The sequence below is a fragment of the Acipenser ruthenus genome, chromosome 5 (genome assembly GCF_902713425.1).
Source record: "Acipenser ruthenus chromosome 5, fAciRut3.2 maternal haplotype, whole genome shotgun sequence".
Lineage (NCBI taxonomy): Eukaryota > Metazoa > Chordata > Actinopteri > Acipenseriformes > Acipenseridae > Acipenser > Acipenser ruthenus.
Genome location: NC_081193.1, coordinates 55,151,447 through 55,169,966, shown reverse-complemented (window position 1 = coordinate 55,169,966; position 18,520 = coordinate 55,151,447). Strand labels below are relative to the sequence as shown.

Genomic DNA, 18,520 nt, shown 5'->3' with positions numbered 1-18,520 from the left:
ACCCATTTTGTAATGGTTAATATTCCCTACTTGAAAGGGAGTTTATGTTGACTCAGAAATGTCTTCTAGACAACGTGGGGAAGCTATAAAAAAAAGGCCAACAAGATGCTTGGATATATAGTGAAAAGTGTTGAATATAAATCAAGGGAAGTAATGTTAAAACGTTACAATGCATTAGTAAGACCTCATCTAGAATATTGTGTTCAGTTTTGGTCACCTCGCTACAAAAAGGATATTGCTGCTCTAGAAAGAGTGCAAAGAACAGCGACCAGAATTATCCCGGGTTTAAAAGGCATGTCGTATGCAGACAGGCTAAAAGAATTGAATCTATTCAGTCTTGAACAAAGAAGACTAAGCTGCGATCTGATTCAAGCATTCAAAATTCTAAATGGTATTGACAATGTCGACCCAGGGGACTTTTTCGACCTGCAAAAAGAAACAAGGACCATGGGTCACAAATGGAGATTAGATAAAGGGGCATTCAGAACAGAAAATAGACACACTTTTTTACACAGAGAATTGTGGGAGTCTGGAAACAACTCGCCAGTAATGTTGTTGAAGCTGACACCCTGGGATCCTTCAAGAAGCTGCTTGATGAGATCCTGGGATCAGTAAACTACTAACAACCAAACAAGCAAGATGGGCCAAATGGCCTCCTCTCGTTTGCATCCTTTCTTATGTTCATATGTTCTTAAATAAAAAAAAAAGTTTGCAATACTGATAAATATGCTTTGCCTTTCAAACAGTGTTACTTCAGCACAGTACTTCAATTTGCAGAAAATAAGTCTTAATACTGGCTCAATGCACTTATAACACAAACTGATTCTTTTTAAATTGCTAAAGATTTTCACATCAGGACTTTCATCAATGAGGATCCAGGAAACGTCTGAGAGTATGTCACTGGGTTGGCAGGGCAAGGATGAATCAGGAGATACACTGCAGCTCCTTTGAACAAGCTTAACAGTCCTAACACTCTTCTTACAAAAAAACTGTCCAAAACACCTAAAAGTTTAACACTACTCTTGACATGCGAAGGTTGATTGCTTCAGTCCACATCCACTCTTGACATGCAAAGGTTGATATGCTTCAGTCCACATCCACTCTTGACAGTACCTCTCACTCACAAAAAATAGCGTTTTCTACATCTGTATTTGTTTTAGCTGTATTCTGCCCGTTTCAGACCAGACATTTCTTTCATCCAGAACTTAAGTTTTGTTTTTGTTAACAGATAAACGACTAATTTTTTTTAAAGTTGCAGGCCAGCTACAGGATGGACAAGATTAGTGTGCTTTAGTGTGCTATAAAACAAATTACTTTCTATGTTTTGAATGTCTATGTTTTCATGAAGCGCCTTTCTTTGACAATGACTCACTGCTGGCAAGACCTGCGCTTTGCTCAGCCCTTGGTTTTGTCCAGGAAAAAGCTCAAGTCGGCCTCTTCATTAACCCAGCATTACTCAGTTCCGGTTCACTTTTCACGAAAGAACTCGACCCACACAGTCTTTCTTCCAAAAATAATAAAACAAACGCAAAAAGACACAATTTCAGTTCAGCATCGGAAAAGAACACAATTATAAAGTCCTCAAACAGCGACTGTTTTCTCTTTTTATAAAAGAAAAAACTAGCTAATTTATTTTTTAGCACACCTCTACACTTTCCATGTGACACACTTAATCCGCCATCTTATCTCCATCCTTCTTCTCAGTCTGACTCCACTCTTCTTCCCATAATGTTATATTCCAATAGGCTAGCCATTACAGAACTCAACAATTTAATTGGCCAGGCGAACTGTTAATTTGCATAGAACTTTCTAGATTTCTTAAAGCAAAAGTACTGTATCTCTAACTACTACGTAGTATCCTTCACGTTTGCTTAATAATAAAATAAATATTTTGGATTGCAATCTGCAACTTCTGTTCCTGTCTGCTTCCTGCTTACACCTAACATCAGACCCTGGACCATCACCACATTTGTTGGCAGTGGTGGGATTTGGCCAGTGGCCCACAGGAGCAGCATGTGAGACTGTTCTGAGCAGAAGTGACTTTCGATTGGAACAAGGAGAGACCTGAGCTAAAGTCATGACCCCAAAACGTTCTCGTGATGAGCGGCCAGAGGAGAGTGAAGGTGAGGCGACAGCAGCAGAGGACAGCTCAACAGCAATCCATGTCCAGCAGCAGCAGACCCACTGGTGCTGGAGCTTGCCGGTATATTTAAATCATACTTTGAAATGCAGCAGTGGAGGGAGGAAAAGGTGGAACGTGAAGGAGCTAATCTGGGATAATGATGGAAGATGATGTAGCACCAGTTCATAGAACTCCAAGAAGAGGTAAAGCTAACGGGCCAAACCAGGACAGAGGAAGATAGGGCCGGCAGAGCCAGTTCCTTTTCTGGACCTGAGCAGTCTGCCGAGCTAGGCAAAGGGCCATTTATGGGCTGGAGGGAACAGATACTGCCTAAGCTGGAGGAGTCAGATGATATTGAGCAGTATCTGATCACTTTTTGCGCGCATAGTGACAGCCTGTGCATTGGGCAAAGCCCGCAATCTGTTTGTAGCCATGAACACTGAGGAAACCATGGACTATGATAAAGTAAAGGAAGCTATATTAAACAAATATGAATTTAATGTGGTCAACAAAAGTGTTTTTGGTCCATGAATGTTTTGTCAGGCGAAACTCCCAAAGAACTTTATGTCCATCTGCTGGAATTGTATTGTAAATGGATACAACCAGAAAACAGGAGATCAGAGAAATTATCATCGTGGAGCAGTTCCCGAGGATTGTCAACCCAGAGGTGTACATTTGGATTAAGGAGCACAATCCCTCTTCAGCCCTGGAAGCTGCCAGGCTGGCTGAGATTTTTGTGTCGGCACGTAGAGGACAGAAGACCTACCACTACACCCAAGGGACCAGCATGCCCAGCCAGGGTAAGTCTGAGGGGTTTGGGGAAGGTGTTGGTTATGTTAAAGTGAAAAAGTATCCCAATGCAACTGTTAAACCTAGTAAGAGCAAAATAGTGTGTTATAACTGTGGACAAGAAGGTCATATTAAACCTAATTGCCCTTTGAGGAAACCCAAGACAGCTAATTTTAGCTATGTGCCTAGTCTGCCAGGAAAAATGGAAACTGGTTTAGAGCAGTTATTACAGATTTCTGTTAATAAAACTGTCCAAGCCTTGTTAGATACAGGAAGCTCTCAGACATTAGTATGGGATACCTTTGTTCCAAGAGAATGGCATTAGGTGTGTCAATGGAGAAGAACAAGCTTACCCCACAGCAGATGTGTATTTGGTTATACAAGATCAAACTTTACTAGTAACTGTGGGTGTGGTACAAGAATTATCCTACTCTATAATAATTGTCCAGGCTATACCAATTCTTGTAGATTTGGTACACCAAAGTAGATTTTTTTGGCCAGGGCTGTACACTGACGTGATTAAATATTTAAAGACATGCTCAGAATGTCAATTAGCATGAGGAGGAGGGAGGCCAGGAAAAGCTCCCCTGATATCCCTTCCTGTACTTGATGCTCCATTTGAGAGAATTGGCATGGATGTGATAGAGCCCCTGGAAAGAAGCAGATTAGGCAACAGGTTTGTTCTGGTAATTTGTGACTATGCTACACGTTACCCACAGGCTTTCCCAATGAGAAATGTGAAGGCTAGGCAGGTGGCTACAGCCTTATTACAGCTGTTCTCTAGAGTAGGCATACCAAAAGAAATACTTACCGACCAGGGAACCAACTTTAGGTCTAAGCTGTTAAAGCAGGTTTACAAGTTGCTGGGAATTAAGGCTATAAAGACCACACCTTACCATCCCCAGACAGACGGGCTGGTAGAGTGTTTTAACCAAATGCTAAAGAATATGATGAGCAAGTTTTTTGCAGATACCGGCTTGGATTGGGACCAATGGATTCCATACTTGCTATTTTCCTACCGTGAAGTTCCCCAGGTGTCAACAGGAATTTCTCCCTATGAGCTGCTGTATGGCAGGCAAGTGAGAGGTCACCTGGATCTTTTGAAGGGAATCCAAGAAAACAGAAAGCCTGAATGTCGCAGCATATGTTCTGAAGATTTGAGATCAGTTGGAGAGGATGTCTGCCTTGGCAAGAGAACCTTGAGGAGGCAAAAAGACACCAAAAGGCCTGGTATGATAAGGCAGCCTGATCGCGGTCTTTTAACCCAGGACAGCAAGTTGTACTCGTGCTACCCACCAAGGACAGTAACTTTTAGCCAAGCGGCAAGGCCTTTATGAAGTATTGAGCCGAATGGGTCCCCTCACTTATGAAATCTTTATGCCAGATCGCCAAAAGAAGGCAAACCTACCACACGAAGAGCACAAAGCGAGCCAACATATGTTCATCAGGGCTGTGGAGGATGAAAAGGAGGAAGAATAACTATTTTCCTTAACCTGAAAGTTGAGACTTAAGCCACTTGACTGTAGAACAGCAGGATGAGATAAGGTATTGTCTGAACCCTGAAGTATTCCAAGAAAAGCTCAGATACACTGACCTGATTCAACATAAATATACCTGAAGGATAGCGGTCCAATGAGCCAGTGGCCCTATAGAGTATCAGAAATGTTACTCCCAATACTTAAAGTCGAAGTGGAGTTGATGTTATCTTTGGGAGTTAGAGAAGAATCCATCAGCGAATGGAGCAGTCCCATTGTCTGTATAGACTTCCATAAAATCAAACTCCGTCACCAACTTTGACCATCCCCATGTCCCAAATCGACGAGATGGTGGAGAAACTTGGGAAGGCATAGTACATAAGTGCCCTTGACCTGTGTAAAGGGTACTGGCAGGTACCAATGGCACCAGACTCAAAAGAGATTACAGATTTCCATTTGTACATTTCCAGTTCACTGTGATGCCTTTTGGTTTGCAGGGTGCTCCTGCCACTTTCCAAAGACTGATGAATCAAGTGCTACGGTGAACTGAAACCTTCTCTACAGATTACCTAGATGACATCATCATCTTCAGTCAGAGCTGGGAAGATCACCTGCGTCATCTAAAATGTGTCAACCAAAAGTTGCAGCAGGCAGGATTAACTGTTAACTCAAATAAATGTGTCTTCCAAAGCAGGAGACCATCTACCTCGGATACCATCTGGATAACGGGGTGCTTCGTCCCCAGATGGCGAAGGTACAGGCGATTCAGCACTGTTCTGCACCAGTAATCAAGAAACAGGTGCATTCTTTTTTAGGACTGGCTGTCTGGTACCAATGGTTTATTCCGGGGTTCTCAGCTGAAGCTGCAGTGTTGACGGATCTGACAAAGAAATCCAGCCCCAATAAGGTCAAATGGAATGAGGCCTATGAGCAAGCATTCCTTCAGTTGAAGGAAGCTTTGTGTCAAGACCCTGTATTACAGAGCCCAGATTTTGACCAACCATTCGTGGTTCAGATGGATGCATCTGGAGTTGGATTGGGAGCAGTCCTTACTACAGGGTGAGCAGAAACTTTTGCGGCCTGTACTCTACATCGGCAGAAAGATGTTTCCTAGCGAACTTAACTATTCTACCATGCAGAAAGAATGTTTGGTGATTAAAGTGGGCACTTGACTCACTGCGATACTATTTATTGGGCTGAACATTTCTGTTAGAGAAGGACCATCGAGCACTGCAATGTCTGCGCAAAATGAAATATTTAAATGCCCGAATTACTCGATGGTATTTGAGTCTGCAACCATTTTCTTTTGAGGTCAAGTATAGGCCTGGATCAGATTGCGGACTTCCTTTCTCGTATTCCCAAGGAACACAAGACCTTGAGGAAGGGTAAATGTGATGGAGCAAGCCCCATCCCATAAGTGAAAAACAAAAGAAAACAAGCACAAATAAAAGTTTTTAACATAGGACTTCCTTTTGTATTAAAACAAGAACTGAAATAAGAACCTCTGACTGTGAACGCAAACCTTGATAACATGTAACGTCATGGTAACTGGTGAAACAATAGAAATAAATGTACTGCAAACGTAATACCGATCCGCAAAAAGGGAGACAAAGCCGAACCAGGTAACTACAGACCAATAAGCCTAACTTCTATTATATGTAAACTTATGGAAACTATAATAAGATCTCAAATGGAAAATTACCTATATGGTAACAATATCCTGGGAGACAGTCGGCATGGTTTTAGGAAAGGGAGATCGTGTCTAACTAACCTGCTTGACTTTTTTGAGGGTGCAACATTGACAATGGATAATTGCAAAGCATACAACATGGTTTATTTAGATTTCCAGAAAGCTTTTGACAAAGTCCTGCATAAAAGATTAATTCTCAAACTGAACGCAGTAGGGATTCAAGGAAATGCATGCACATGGATTAGGGAGTGGTTAACATGTAGAAAACAGAAAGTACTGATTAGAGGAGAAACCTCAAAATGGAGTGAGGTAACCAGTGGTGTACCACAGGGATCAGTATTAGTAGGGACCTACCTAAATCGCGATTTCGCGGAAATCGTGAAATTGAGGGGTCACCGCGAAATTCACCTCTTAGGGGCCAATGCATACAAACAAGTACGACGAGGAAAAAAAAAGAAAACTTGTTTAAAGGAACTACTGCACAATGCAAGTGACGCAAACTACGTGTCTTCCTTCTGCCCTTTTTTATTCCTTTGCCGTCCTGTGTGCATTGCACTTAAGCAAAAAACAAACAAACAAAAAATGTCCATAAGTAACAAGTTTACAAAATAAATTCTCCAAAGCAGTTAACGTTTACTATTCAAATGACAAAGTTTTAATCAGCCTACCAGTGCGTCTTTACTGCTTTTATGTGACCTGTACTGTGGGGCGGGACAAAGTTGGTGCTGAATTGTTTTGATTTAGGTTGCTAAAATCTAGTTTTCAGCATTGGAGGGGAAATAGTAGAAATGGATGACAAAAAAAGCAAAGTATATTTCGGCTGATGATCGTTTTAAGATATTTCCCAAAGAAACTACATGCAGACTGAGGTAATTGTTTTCCATATCTTAATGTGTATTTGGAGAAAATACGATCGATCGCTATTTAGCTTCAGAATCACACATTAAACAAAAGGCTGCTTCAGAGGCTGCTGAACAGAACGTAAAATAAACAGCTTTCAGAAACCAAACTGGAAAGTCAGCGCAGACAAGAAGTATTCCTGTCTGCAAGTTAAATCAGTACTAAAACGATCCAGCACAGCCACCTCACTTCAACCTGCTGCTTACAGTTGGAATTTTAGACCCGAATAGTCACGTCTTCTTTGTTTTGACTCGGTACTAATAAAATAAATTGGATGGGACAAATAACATGACAACGAACGTGCTGCATACATTGACTTTATTAAAGTATGCCAGATGCCCTTGTGTAACCGAGTTTTTGGGCTGTTTCTAATCGATTTCCACATCTGTATAACTTGGCAAAGCTTTGCCTTAACTTCCAACCAATTCATTGGATGCAGACGTGCAGTCTCAATGTATGGGCAAGTCAACTGCAGGGGGATGCTGCATACTCGCCTTTAACAAATGCCAGCACTCTGTTTTAGTAAGGAAGCAAGTACCACTATTTTTAGGCTTGATAGTGTTCTGAAATACTGTCTACTTAGGTTTATTTAATATTTAAACATGTCCACAAAATCCTAATTTTATTCCGCAACATACCTGTGAAAAATACGTAAATTTACCGCGATTTAAGTAGACCCCTAAGTATTAGGTCCTCTGCTATTCCTAATCTACATTAATGATTTAGATTCTGGTATAGTAAGCAAACTTGTTAAATTTGCAGACTACACAAAAATAGGAGGAGTGGCAAACACTGTTGCAGCAGCAAAGGTCATTCAAAATGATCTAGACAGCATTCAGAACTGGGCAGACACATGGCAAATGACATTTAATAGAGAAAACTGTAAAGTATTGCATGCAGGCAATACAAATGTGCATTATAAATATCATATGGAAGATACTGAAATTGAAGGGAACCATGAAAAAACCTAGGAGTCTATGTTGACTCAGAAATGTCTTCATCTAGACAATGTGGGGAAGCTATAAAAAAGGCCAACAATATATTGCTCGGATATATTGTGAGAAGTGTTGAATTTAAATCAAGGGAAGTAATGTTAAAACTTTACAATGCATTAGTAAGAACTCATCTAGAATATTGTGTTCAGTTCTGGTCACCTCGTTACAAAAAGGATATTGCTGCTCTAGAAAGAGTGCAAAGAAGAGCAACCAGAATTATCCCGGGTTTAAAAGGCATGTTGTATGCAGACAGGCTAAAATAATTGAATCTATTCAGTCTTAAACAAAGAAGACTACGCGGTGATCTGATTCAAACATTCAAAATCCTAAAAGGTATAGACAATGTCGACCCAGGGGACTTTTTTGACCTGAAAAAAGAAACAAGGACCAGGGGTCACAAACAGAGATTAGATAAAGGGGCATTCAGAAAAGAAAATAGGAGGCACTTTTTTACACAGGGAAGTGTGAGGGTCTGGAACCAACTCCCCAGTAATGTTGTTGAAGCTGACACCCTGGGATCCTTCAAGAAGCTGCTTGATGAGATTCTGGGATCAATAAGCTACTAACAACCAAACAAGCAAGATGTGCTGAATGGCCTCCTCTCCTTTTGTAAACTTTCTTATGTTCTTACTTACCTGTTGTTGTACAAATGATGTTCTGCTGGTTGACATCTATGAGAAAGAAAAGCATACTTGTTTAAAGGACATGCTAAATGCTTGACAGTTATCTCCCTGAAAAGGTGCACATTTTCAGAGAGATATGCTGACGGTGATAAGTAGTAAAATAGTAGGCTACAACAGTAAATTAAATTATTTAATTACTTCTAACTTTAAACTATTCTAGATAGGGTTGATGATTAGAAGTGTAGCAAGGCTATGTTCTATTTTTATGAGGTAAAATAAAACTTACCTTTGGAAAAACCTTGTAAAGTTTTTATATGAATTTGTAACAGCGAGTCCTGAGCGGCGCCATGTTTGTGTGGGGCGTCATTGTCTAGTGAACCGCCATTTTGGGAATTGTTAAGCCCTCTGTTTTACTGTAATTCAGATAAACAGATAAACTGCCTTTTACAATACATGTTTTTATTTTGAATATAATCTACAATATTTTATTTCTATATACAAGCCTGTTGTTGTCTCTACTGGACCTGGCAGACATCAATTATTTCGTTTTGTATAATGAATGCACCAGGGAAAATATCAGTAGCAGAGATTTCATCTTGAAGCTAGCCACAGCGCTTCAGCAGAAACATTTCGATCAGAAAACTGCAAAGCAGCAGGCTGCAGCAGCTCAACCTGGATTCTGTGCTGTACCGAGTTGCACACACGCAAGAGAAAACATATGTTACTTTTGTTTTAAATTAAAAACTACTTTCATTTTTACAGTTTTGTATGTGCATATACCTGTTTACACACTAGTTTCTTTTGAAATGTTTATTTTATTATAGTTTTTCATTTTTTGAAGTAGTGTTTTATATGTAGTAAGTTAGAAAATAAACCCTTTTATGTCTAATTGTTCATTTAAATACAGTGTTTCGGCAGTGCAGATGTTTGGTATGATGTGCTTTAATAAAAACGTCTGAGTTGTATCTGACAGTTTGTCTTGCATTTTAATATTGATTTAAAATGTACCGTCATAATGACTGTCAGCGGTGGTTTTAGGTATGAGTATAACTGCGGCGGTTCTAGTGTTAATCCATGGGAGGGGCTACCTGAGCAGATATATAAGGCAGAACATGGAGAGGGAGAGAGAGAGGGTTATGCTATTGAAACCTGACTAAGTGAATTCTTCAGTCCTGCATTAGGATGTTTGTTTTTCTTTTGTAAATAGTTATAATGGTGTTTGAAGTTCTTCTTTTGTTTGTGTTCACTGATTATTTGCTTAATAATAAAACAAGTGTTTTGGATTGCAATCTACAACTTCTGTTCATGTCTGCTTCTAACACCTAACATCAGACCTTGGGCCATCACCACAATGCTTAACACATGAGTCATTGGAAAAGCAGGAAGTGGTGAGCCAAATTATCAAAGCTTCTGTTAAGAGTCCTTGTAAAGGAAATAAATTGCAGATTTTTTTCTTGGATTATGATTATGCTTGATAGGAAGGGGTGAAATAAAAACAATATGTAGAAGCCATAGCAACTGTTACAAAATGCTGTTAAAAAAAACAAATACTTGTTTACCATAATGTGTTAGTCTTTCTTAAAGGAAAATATGAGACCTAAAAAGTGAAAGGAATTCATATTAAGTATAATTTACTGGAATTCAATGTCAGGATCATGACTGCTTGTATGGGTATGGAGAGAGGTGATTTAAGGACTATTTGGCCGCTTGTCCTGTCTGTTAAAGGGAGTAGAATGAGCCACCACCCTCTGAAAGAGGAACTGATCTGACGATGCCAGGATCAGCAGGGTGGGCCGTGACAAAGCCACGTCCTTCCCCCCAGAAAGTCAAGACTGAGCGGATCCCCCAACTCCACTTAAGTGCAGGAATAAACAAAATAAATGAATAAAATATACTCAACCCCCCCAAACGCTGTTGACGTGTAGCTAGTTGAGTAACAGCTATGTCTTCTGGAGCAGTTCTAATGTACCGTTCTACAACACTGGAGGCCCATCTGCCAAGGAGTTTGATCATGGATGGGAAAGTCCAGCTTTGCCTGCTGAAGTGGCTGCATCAATCCTGAAAGAATGGCCTGAAAAAATTGTGGAATAGAAACCTGCGTGAAGTAATAGGCTGGATAGGTGGATTGAAAAACATGATCGAGTTACTGGTTTATTTGTTTCTGTTACGAACAAAGGGTCTTGGGGAGAATTATTAAAAGTCTTGGCTAAGGTGTAAGCTAAACTTGTAGATGGAGTTGTAGGGCAAAAGGTTGAAGGAATCTTATGGTAGTGAATATGGACTCCTTGTTGAAGACATTCCACTTTGGACGATGGAGAAGGAGAAGATAGTAAGTCTCTGTCATGTAGACGTCACTGATCAAAGATTTATTGCTGGATTGATTTAAGAATAGCATGCGAATCCACCAGTTCTCCCCCCCCCCCCCCCCCCCCCCCCCAAAAAAAAAGAAGCTATCATGCATGAAGTTTCCATGAGGAGGTCCGTGTAAGGGAAAAAAAAAACATTTCTCATCTTAGAAATTAGTGTAGATAACATGTTTGAAGGTGGTAGGATTGGGTGAGAATTTTTGAATTCCACATAATAAGGATGCTTCTGGTAGTCCGGTGATAGTCTTAGGTTGAATTGATTGTAGATAGCTGGAGGTGAAGTTTTTTCATGACATGTGTGATGAAGACCAGGAACTGATCGGAAGACTCGATGTGGCAGGAAAGATCGTAAGCTGAACAAAAATGGAGCTAGGATTTCCAGCCTGTATTGTATGAAGCAAAGGGGGGAATAGGGTCTTGTTGGGGATAGGGAATTCATCATGAGTTTACGTTGGATCTTGAAGAATGTTGCTTCTTATAGAAACATGAGAAATTCTAGAATGAGAAAAGGCCATTCAGCCCACCTATGCTCGCTTGCTTTGATGCAAGCGTTGTCTGTTAGCACTCAGGAGAGGAAAAACAAAAAAAACCCTAACCAAGTTAGTAGGGGAAATGAAACCTCTGGGAATCTATGGCTAAAGGGACCGCCCTTCCTTCAGGCGTCTAGCTAAAGGTCTTATTATGGTCACAGAGAGGGTTAAACAGTATTGTTCATGACAGCATCCAGTCTATTTATGAAGTGACCAGTGTTTTAATGCATATTTATCAAGAACAAACAGCACAGACCAAATTAATGCAGACAGAAACATTTGTGTTTCTTTCCATCTGATGATGTAGATATCCTTCTGCCTGGTGTTGATGGCTGAAGTGTAATGCAGGCTCCAGGGATCAGTTTATTTTGCCTCCCCATGCATCAGCACACACAACGGCTGCGATGCTGGCTCCGGGGATCAACCACAGTGCGGTCTCCCCAGTGCATCAGCATGACAACCGCCTGGATTGAGCTAAGTAGGGTACATATCTGGGGTCTTCAAGTGGGCACCTTCCATCCTTGGTGTTTCGGGGACTAGCCCACGACACCTCAAGAGGACGACAGTGATTCTGGAGTCCCAGCATCACCCCACTCCATCCCCCACTCAACTCAGCCCAGCTTACTTACCTGTACATCAGCGTTGCTTTCTTTCTGTTGTGCTTGAGATCCCCAGCCAGAATCTTTCAGTCTCAACCACAGCCAGTTGCTGCTCCTTTCTGCTGCTTCAGATAAGTTCTTCACTGTGTGACGCAACTCTTGGCCACTGAACCCGACATCTCTAAGAAACCGGGTTGTAGAGTGTGCCACAAATCCTCGACAACCCACCTCTACTGGCTAAATGCAGACTCTCCATCCTCACTGTTCCGCTTCAGCAGCTAGTTGAGCATACTGAAGTTTCTTCCTCTCATACGCCTCATCCACAGCATCCTCCCATGGTACTGTTAACTCTACCAGATGAACAAGGCGTGCTGATCCAGACGACAAGACAATGTCTGGTCGAAGGTTAGTGGTGGCAATCTCAGGTGGAAAAATAAGCCGTTGACCAACATCTGCCAGCATTTTCCAGTCTCTAGCAACTTCCAGGGCGAGGCTTGGTTTTAACTCATTTTCTTGGTGGTTGCTCTCCTGGATGGAGGAATGTTTTCTTTTGTGTGTAATGCTTTGATGGAACTGGTGGCATGTTACGCTTGTCTTCCAATGCTAAGGCCAAACATCTCAGCACCTGGTCATGGCACCAAATTGAATGAATGGTTCATTGATAACAAATAAACAGTATTTTCAATGTTGAGAGCCACCGAGGCGACAGGCTCAGGACTGTACAAACAAGTAAAAGCATAACAAAACACGAAGCACGGCGGAGGAAAAGGCGGGCAACATGAAGCTGAAAGAGGCATGGCGAGCCTCCCAAACAACACTCCCCAAACAAACGCACATAGACAACCAGCACGTGAATAAACCAATAGACCAAGCACAGAAAATATAACAATGCAGTAACAATCCTGCAGTAAACAAAAGCCTGGCGATGCATAGGGAAGCGAAGACTGCAGAAAAAAAAAAATCTGTGTGTTGTCTGTGTCTGTATTTTGATCTGGCGGTGCAGTTGTAGAATACAACTGGGATTGTGACGGCAACGTCTGGGTGAGTTTACCTGAGATTTATATAGGGATGATCTAATGAGCAGTTATTCAGTAATCCTAGAGAGAGAGAGCAATAATTCAATAATCCCTTCCATGAATATCAGCCTAAGCTTCCAATAATAATTCTACTTATTTGTTCTATTGGATTCTTTATTCTTGTGGTCATTTATTTTACCTCTGTAATGCTAAAGCGTGCAGTCTGGTGACAAAAGTTCCATTAACTATAGGTATTAGTGGCACATTGCTGTGCACTTGGTCTTTAAGTCTTGCCTTGAGCAGATTCCACTGTGGGCTGAAAAAGTCAGGTTGTCAATAATACTGATGTTACAGTGAAAGACATGACAGGACTCACTTAAAAACACAGCTTGGGCAGTGTTCAGCACTCGTCAATCAGAAGGAGAATGATGGAGCTATTATGCTTGAGTACAAGCTGTGTAATGGTAATAAAATGAATGTGTCACATGTCGCGAGGATGTGATCTAGCATAAAAATGTTTCTTTCATCTCTTTGACAATCTGTAAATGTACAGGGATAATACATTTTCAAATCATGTGCTCATTTTTTGTAAAACAAATTACTAAAGTTGCAGAACAAAACAGCTAAGATGCTTGTCAGGGCTCTTAGATTAATCGCTTGGTTTATTTATTGAAGCTTTGTAACATACATTTTTTCTTGGTAAAAAAAAAAGTACAGTATTTAACTTATACTGGACTGTAGGTGATTGCTGCATTTGGTTGTATTCTTGTCTCCAGAGTGATTAGAAAGTTACCAAAATGCACCTACAGAACTGTAAGAGAGGCTGTTTAATGTGAAATCAAGGATTTGTCTCTTTTGAATGTCATAAAATGAATTACGGAGCAGCCGGGGGGCATACTTTTTCTTAAATGTATCACTTGGGTTTTATAAACTAAAAGGTCTAGTTTTATAATAATATTTAATATTTTCATTGTGCTGTTGTATTACTGCTGTGCAACTCCCTTGTCTATCATTTGTGCTGGAGGCAGTGAGATTGCAGCTGATTTTCCATAAAACGCTGTAGGCACTATATTGCCACTGAAGATTACCTTTAGGACAATAGTGATGTTGCACATGGCAGCGGTACAGCATATCAGCAGGTTGTCCTGAATTTCATTATTTAAAAAAAAAGACTGGTTTTCAGTGTAGGCGAAAATAAAATCCTTTCTAAACCATAATTCGTTGAAATTGATTTTACTTGTTCTTTTAAACAATTTATACATTTTGTTTACAGTTCCACACGCTATGAAGCTAGAGACTAACTGGGTATAAGTGGCAAAGCACTCCAAGTATGTACAATACATGACGCTAGCACTTAATATATTGCTGAGTATGCATATGATAATGATGTCTTTTCTTTTCTAGATTGCTGAGAAGCTGAGGCAGGCCCTCGGTAGGTTCACCACCATGTAGAGAAGACTACCAAACAGAAGAAATCCTTTCTTTGAATAAGTGTACAGTGAATCCTATCATCTGTAATGTACTTTATCTTGGTCATTGCCACATTTTATAAGAAAAAAACCCAAAGTTATTGAGTTATTTGCTTAGGTGTTGCATGCATATGGGTTTGTATTCAATGGGAGAAGCCTCTATATTATAATGTTGATACTATAAAGTGATTTTTGTCAACAGACACATTATAAATCAGCTTAATTATACACAATGTATATACATGCTAATTATGTTTTTTCTAGCCTATACTATTATTTTAACATGGGAAAACAAGCCAACTATTTAACATTGAAAAGTAAAGGGAGGCCTGGACCAGCATAAAAAAGTTGGCATCCCTGAAAAATTTAAATACAGGTATTTTTTATTTTATCTGAAAATATGTTTAGAATAATGGCATAAACTATTTTTTTTTCTATCGACAGATTTGTGTAACACAAAATGCCTTATTACCATATAGAAACCTGATTCCAACAATATATGAATGCCTTTTTTCATTAAATTATCTTGGATTGATTATTTTTTTTTTTTAATCCATGTTGTTTTTGTAGTTTATTCCAGTATATGTGTAGTATTCAGATCTTATTGCCACAATTACAACACTCAACCACCATGAGATACTTGCTTTGCACCATGTAAAAACACTATAAGAGATTAATAAAACAAATACAAATAAAATGGAAGTGACGTCTGCATAATAATCATGTTTTTTTTTTTTGTTTTTTTTTAAATACATGTCCCTAAGGTTAGGGAAGATGAAGGCACTGGCACTTTTTAGGCACTGTTTTGTTGTCACAGTTGGTTTTGTTTTCCAAATACAGAGTAATTGAAAAGGGGTCTTCCAAAACCAGCCATCTTCATGACAAATTAATATGCCTGTAAATCCTTCATTTTTTTTACCTACTGAATCCATTAAATGCCAGAGAGACAGCAAATGATTTGGGTTTGATTTCAGCAAGCAGTACCTACACTGGATATTTTTAGAGCATTTTAGAGCACCATGGAATCCACCTTATGCACCAGCCTCTTATTTTAGGAGTAATCCCTGTATACACACATATACTGTCTGTGGTTGATGCAAGCCAGAGTGATTCCCCAGTGCTCTACAATGTCATCAAAATCCAGTATGACTTATCCTGGCAGGGTACATGTGTGCTGTGAAATTAGGTAATTCAATATTAACCCTTTATGACCGATGATTGCCCATCATTTGGTGCCCCTACTTGTCAAGTTTGCCATGTCACATTGTAATGACCATATACTTTTTTACTAATTTATATGAAAATAGATTGTGCAAGTCTAAAAGCATGGCTTGCAAACAGATATTTCTTTAATCTAGTGTGTACCAGATATTTGCCAAAAAAAAAATTTCAACACTGCACCTTTGAGACCTACTGAATGGATGTGCATGGCAGAGAAAATGTATGAAACCATTGTGTTAGCTACAATTATTTTAATCATTATTTGCATTGTATCACTTTCACCCACAGAATTAAATCATGAATATGTTGCTTTGGGGTCGATTCGTTTTGCAGGACACACATTAGTACCCAAGTGATACAGTAGATAAATATAACTGATGACAGTTGGGTAAATTAGGGTTTACTGTCAAAATTGAATAGCAGCTTTGTGTCAGGATCCATTTTAAAGTGTTACTGCAGATAGTGGATATTTTATAATATGAATTAGACCACACAAGAAGTCAGCAGTGTATTAAAAAAAAAAAATCTACATCATTTCTGAAGAAAAGTGATCACTTAATGAAATTTATAATTAAAGTTCGGGAGGAGGGTCAGACACCAATCTCCGCATCAACAAATTGAATCATTGCGACCATTGTCAGGTCATTATTATAAGACCCAGTGGGATGGAATCCATAGAGGAAAGGGGGCACCAACGGGGGGGGGGGGGGGGTTTGTGTTTGGGTTTTTATATTATGTTGTGTTATGTATTGTTCCATGTTGTTCTTTTCTCTTTAAATAAATAAAAAACATTTGTTCAAAAAAAAAAAAAAAAAAAAAATTGAATCATTCAATTTACACATTAGCTAATTAAGATTGTTAGCACTATAAATACCTTAAGCTATAAGAGTTTCCTCCATCAAAATTTCAATTTCCGGCATCCAGTTTTTCTACAAACTCATTTTCAGCGTCCCAGCTCTACACTCGGCAACTCACAAATTTCACTAATCCTGAAAGGGCTTCAACAATCAGAATCTCTTTCTCCCCCTGCTAGCCTACCTATCACCATCAACGTATTTTCTTAAATGTTAGTAGCCTGCCTGGAGGAAGGGCAATCGAATCAGCCATGGAGTCCCAGAGGTTTATTTCCCAAAAATGGGTTTTGTTTTCCTCTCCTGCGTGCTGATGATCATTTGTTAAAGGTTGGCTAAACCTTCAAGTGGGCTATATTCAATATTAATCATGGCATTGAGACCGGCTTGTTCGTTCTGGGGGTCTCAGCCTCGTCCAGTAGGCCAGGCAGCGAGCCCTCAAACGAAGTTAGGTTTGATGCCAAATTAATGTGTACTGTATATACAACATACTTCTCTGTAAAATCGCATACTCCGCATTCTCCACAATAAATATTTGTACTAAAACATTTTGCGATTGGTGTTTGTCCTGAACTACTGAATTTGCATTTGCTTAGTATTAGGCGTTGATCTTCGAAAGAAGGACGCCAAATGTGTACCAAAGATTAATCGACAACCAAAACTTGTGAAGAGCTTTGTCTGATTTAAGTTAAGCTGGCATTCTGTGTAATTTGTACATCGGAAATGATATTTGTTTAAAGTGCAAAATATTCCCATGCATTTTTTTTTCAAGCTATTTACCTTGCCACAGGTGTATCTGCCACTAGTTACACATTCATATGAAAAAATAAAACAAATTCATGTTGATGCAATTTTTAAGCATTATTTTGTTTATATTAGTACTTCTGTACATTATATGGCTATGCATATGCTGTGTTTGCAGGTTATGCTGGAAAGATATGTTGTATTGATTGGCAAACATTACATTGTAAAGTTTAGAAAGTATATTTACGTGTTTTATTCTACAGAAGAGGCATTTGACAGGACACATTTATATGGCATGACTAGGAAGCCTAAACAAAGGGGGATTAATAACAGAAACACATATGGTAAGTATAGTTTTTACATGTGTACTAATGTGTAGTGCAAAGTGATTTGATAAATCTGTAGTCATTTATTTCCAATTATTTGTATTATTATTATTTATTATTTAGCATTTCTTCCAACCCAATAAACCTCTTAGTAAAGATACATGGTATTACAATCCCAAATTTCAAATCTTGTTATTCTTTTCTTTTGTAGATTTGACTTGTGTCCCGTTTGATTGTTGAGTGTCATTCAATGTCAATTCCAGAAATCATTGATAGTTACTAACATGTTTTTTTTTATTGTTTGTTGTCCAAATATTATGTCAGTTTATTTATCTTGCATTAAGTTTAAATCTGACATACAGTAAGTACACTTTTTGCTTGACACTGTGTGGTAGTTGACTGCGATTAGAGTTATGTGTCCTGAGCCAAAGTCTTGTTTTCTAATTTACAATATTATATTTTAAAATGTCAAATCTACAGTAACATCTGAAATGTTCAAATATCATCATTTGTGTGCACAGGACTATTAAACTAAATTTAACAATCTGATATTTTGTAATATTTAAATATTTATTTTGTCATTTTGCATTGTCTTGAGTTTTGGCAGGCATAGTACTAAACAGACTAAGTTGTCAACAGCAAGATATTAAAATATATACAGCATACTGGCTGTTAAAAAAAACAAAATGGTAACTTGACCAGTTCACAGATGTACAAATGTTGTAGTAGCAATGATTGAATTATTGGCACTTTGCTCCAGGGGGCACTGTCATAGCATGTCTCAATGTGTTTAATAAGACCACT

At 39.1% G+C, this 18,520-nt stretch overlaps 1 protein-coding gene across 3 annotated transcripts in view; it reads left to right on the top strand.

The window, feature by feature from the left end:
* The window catches only part of LOC117402959 (sorting nexin-9-like), a 152,473-nt gene extending 134,208 nt beyond the window's left edge, over positions 1-18,265 (top strand). For all 3 annotated transcript variants that reach the window (XM_034004692.3, XM_034004695.3, XM_034004694.3), the window contains one exon: positions 14,510-18,265. In XM_034004692.3, coding sequence (XP_033860583.1) covers positions 14,510-14,557 — 48 coding nt within the window. In that variant the 3' untranslated portion in view covers positions 14,558-18,265. The remainder of the gene's footprint in view (positions 1-14,509) is intronic.
* The last annotated feature ends 255 nt before the right edge of the window (positions 18,266-18,520 follow it).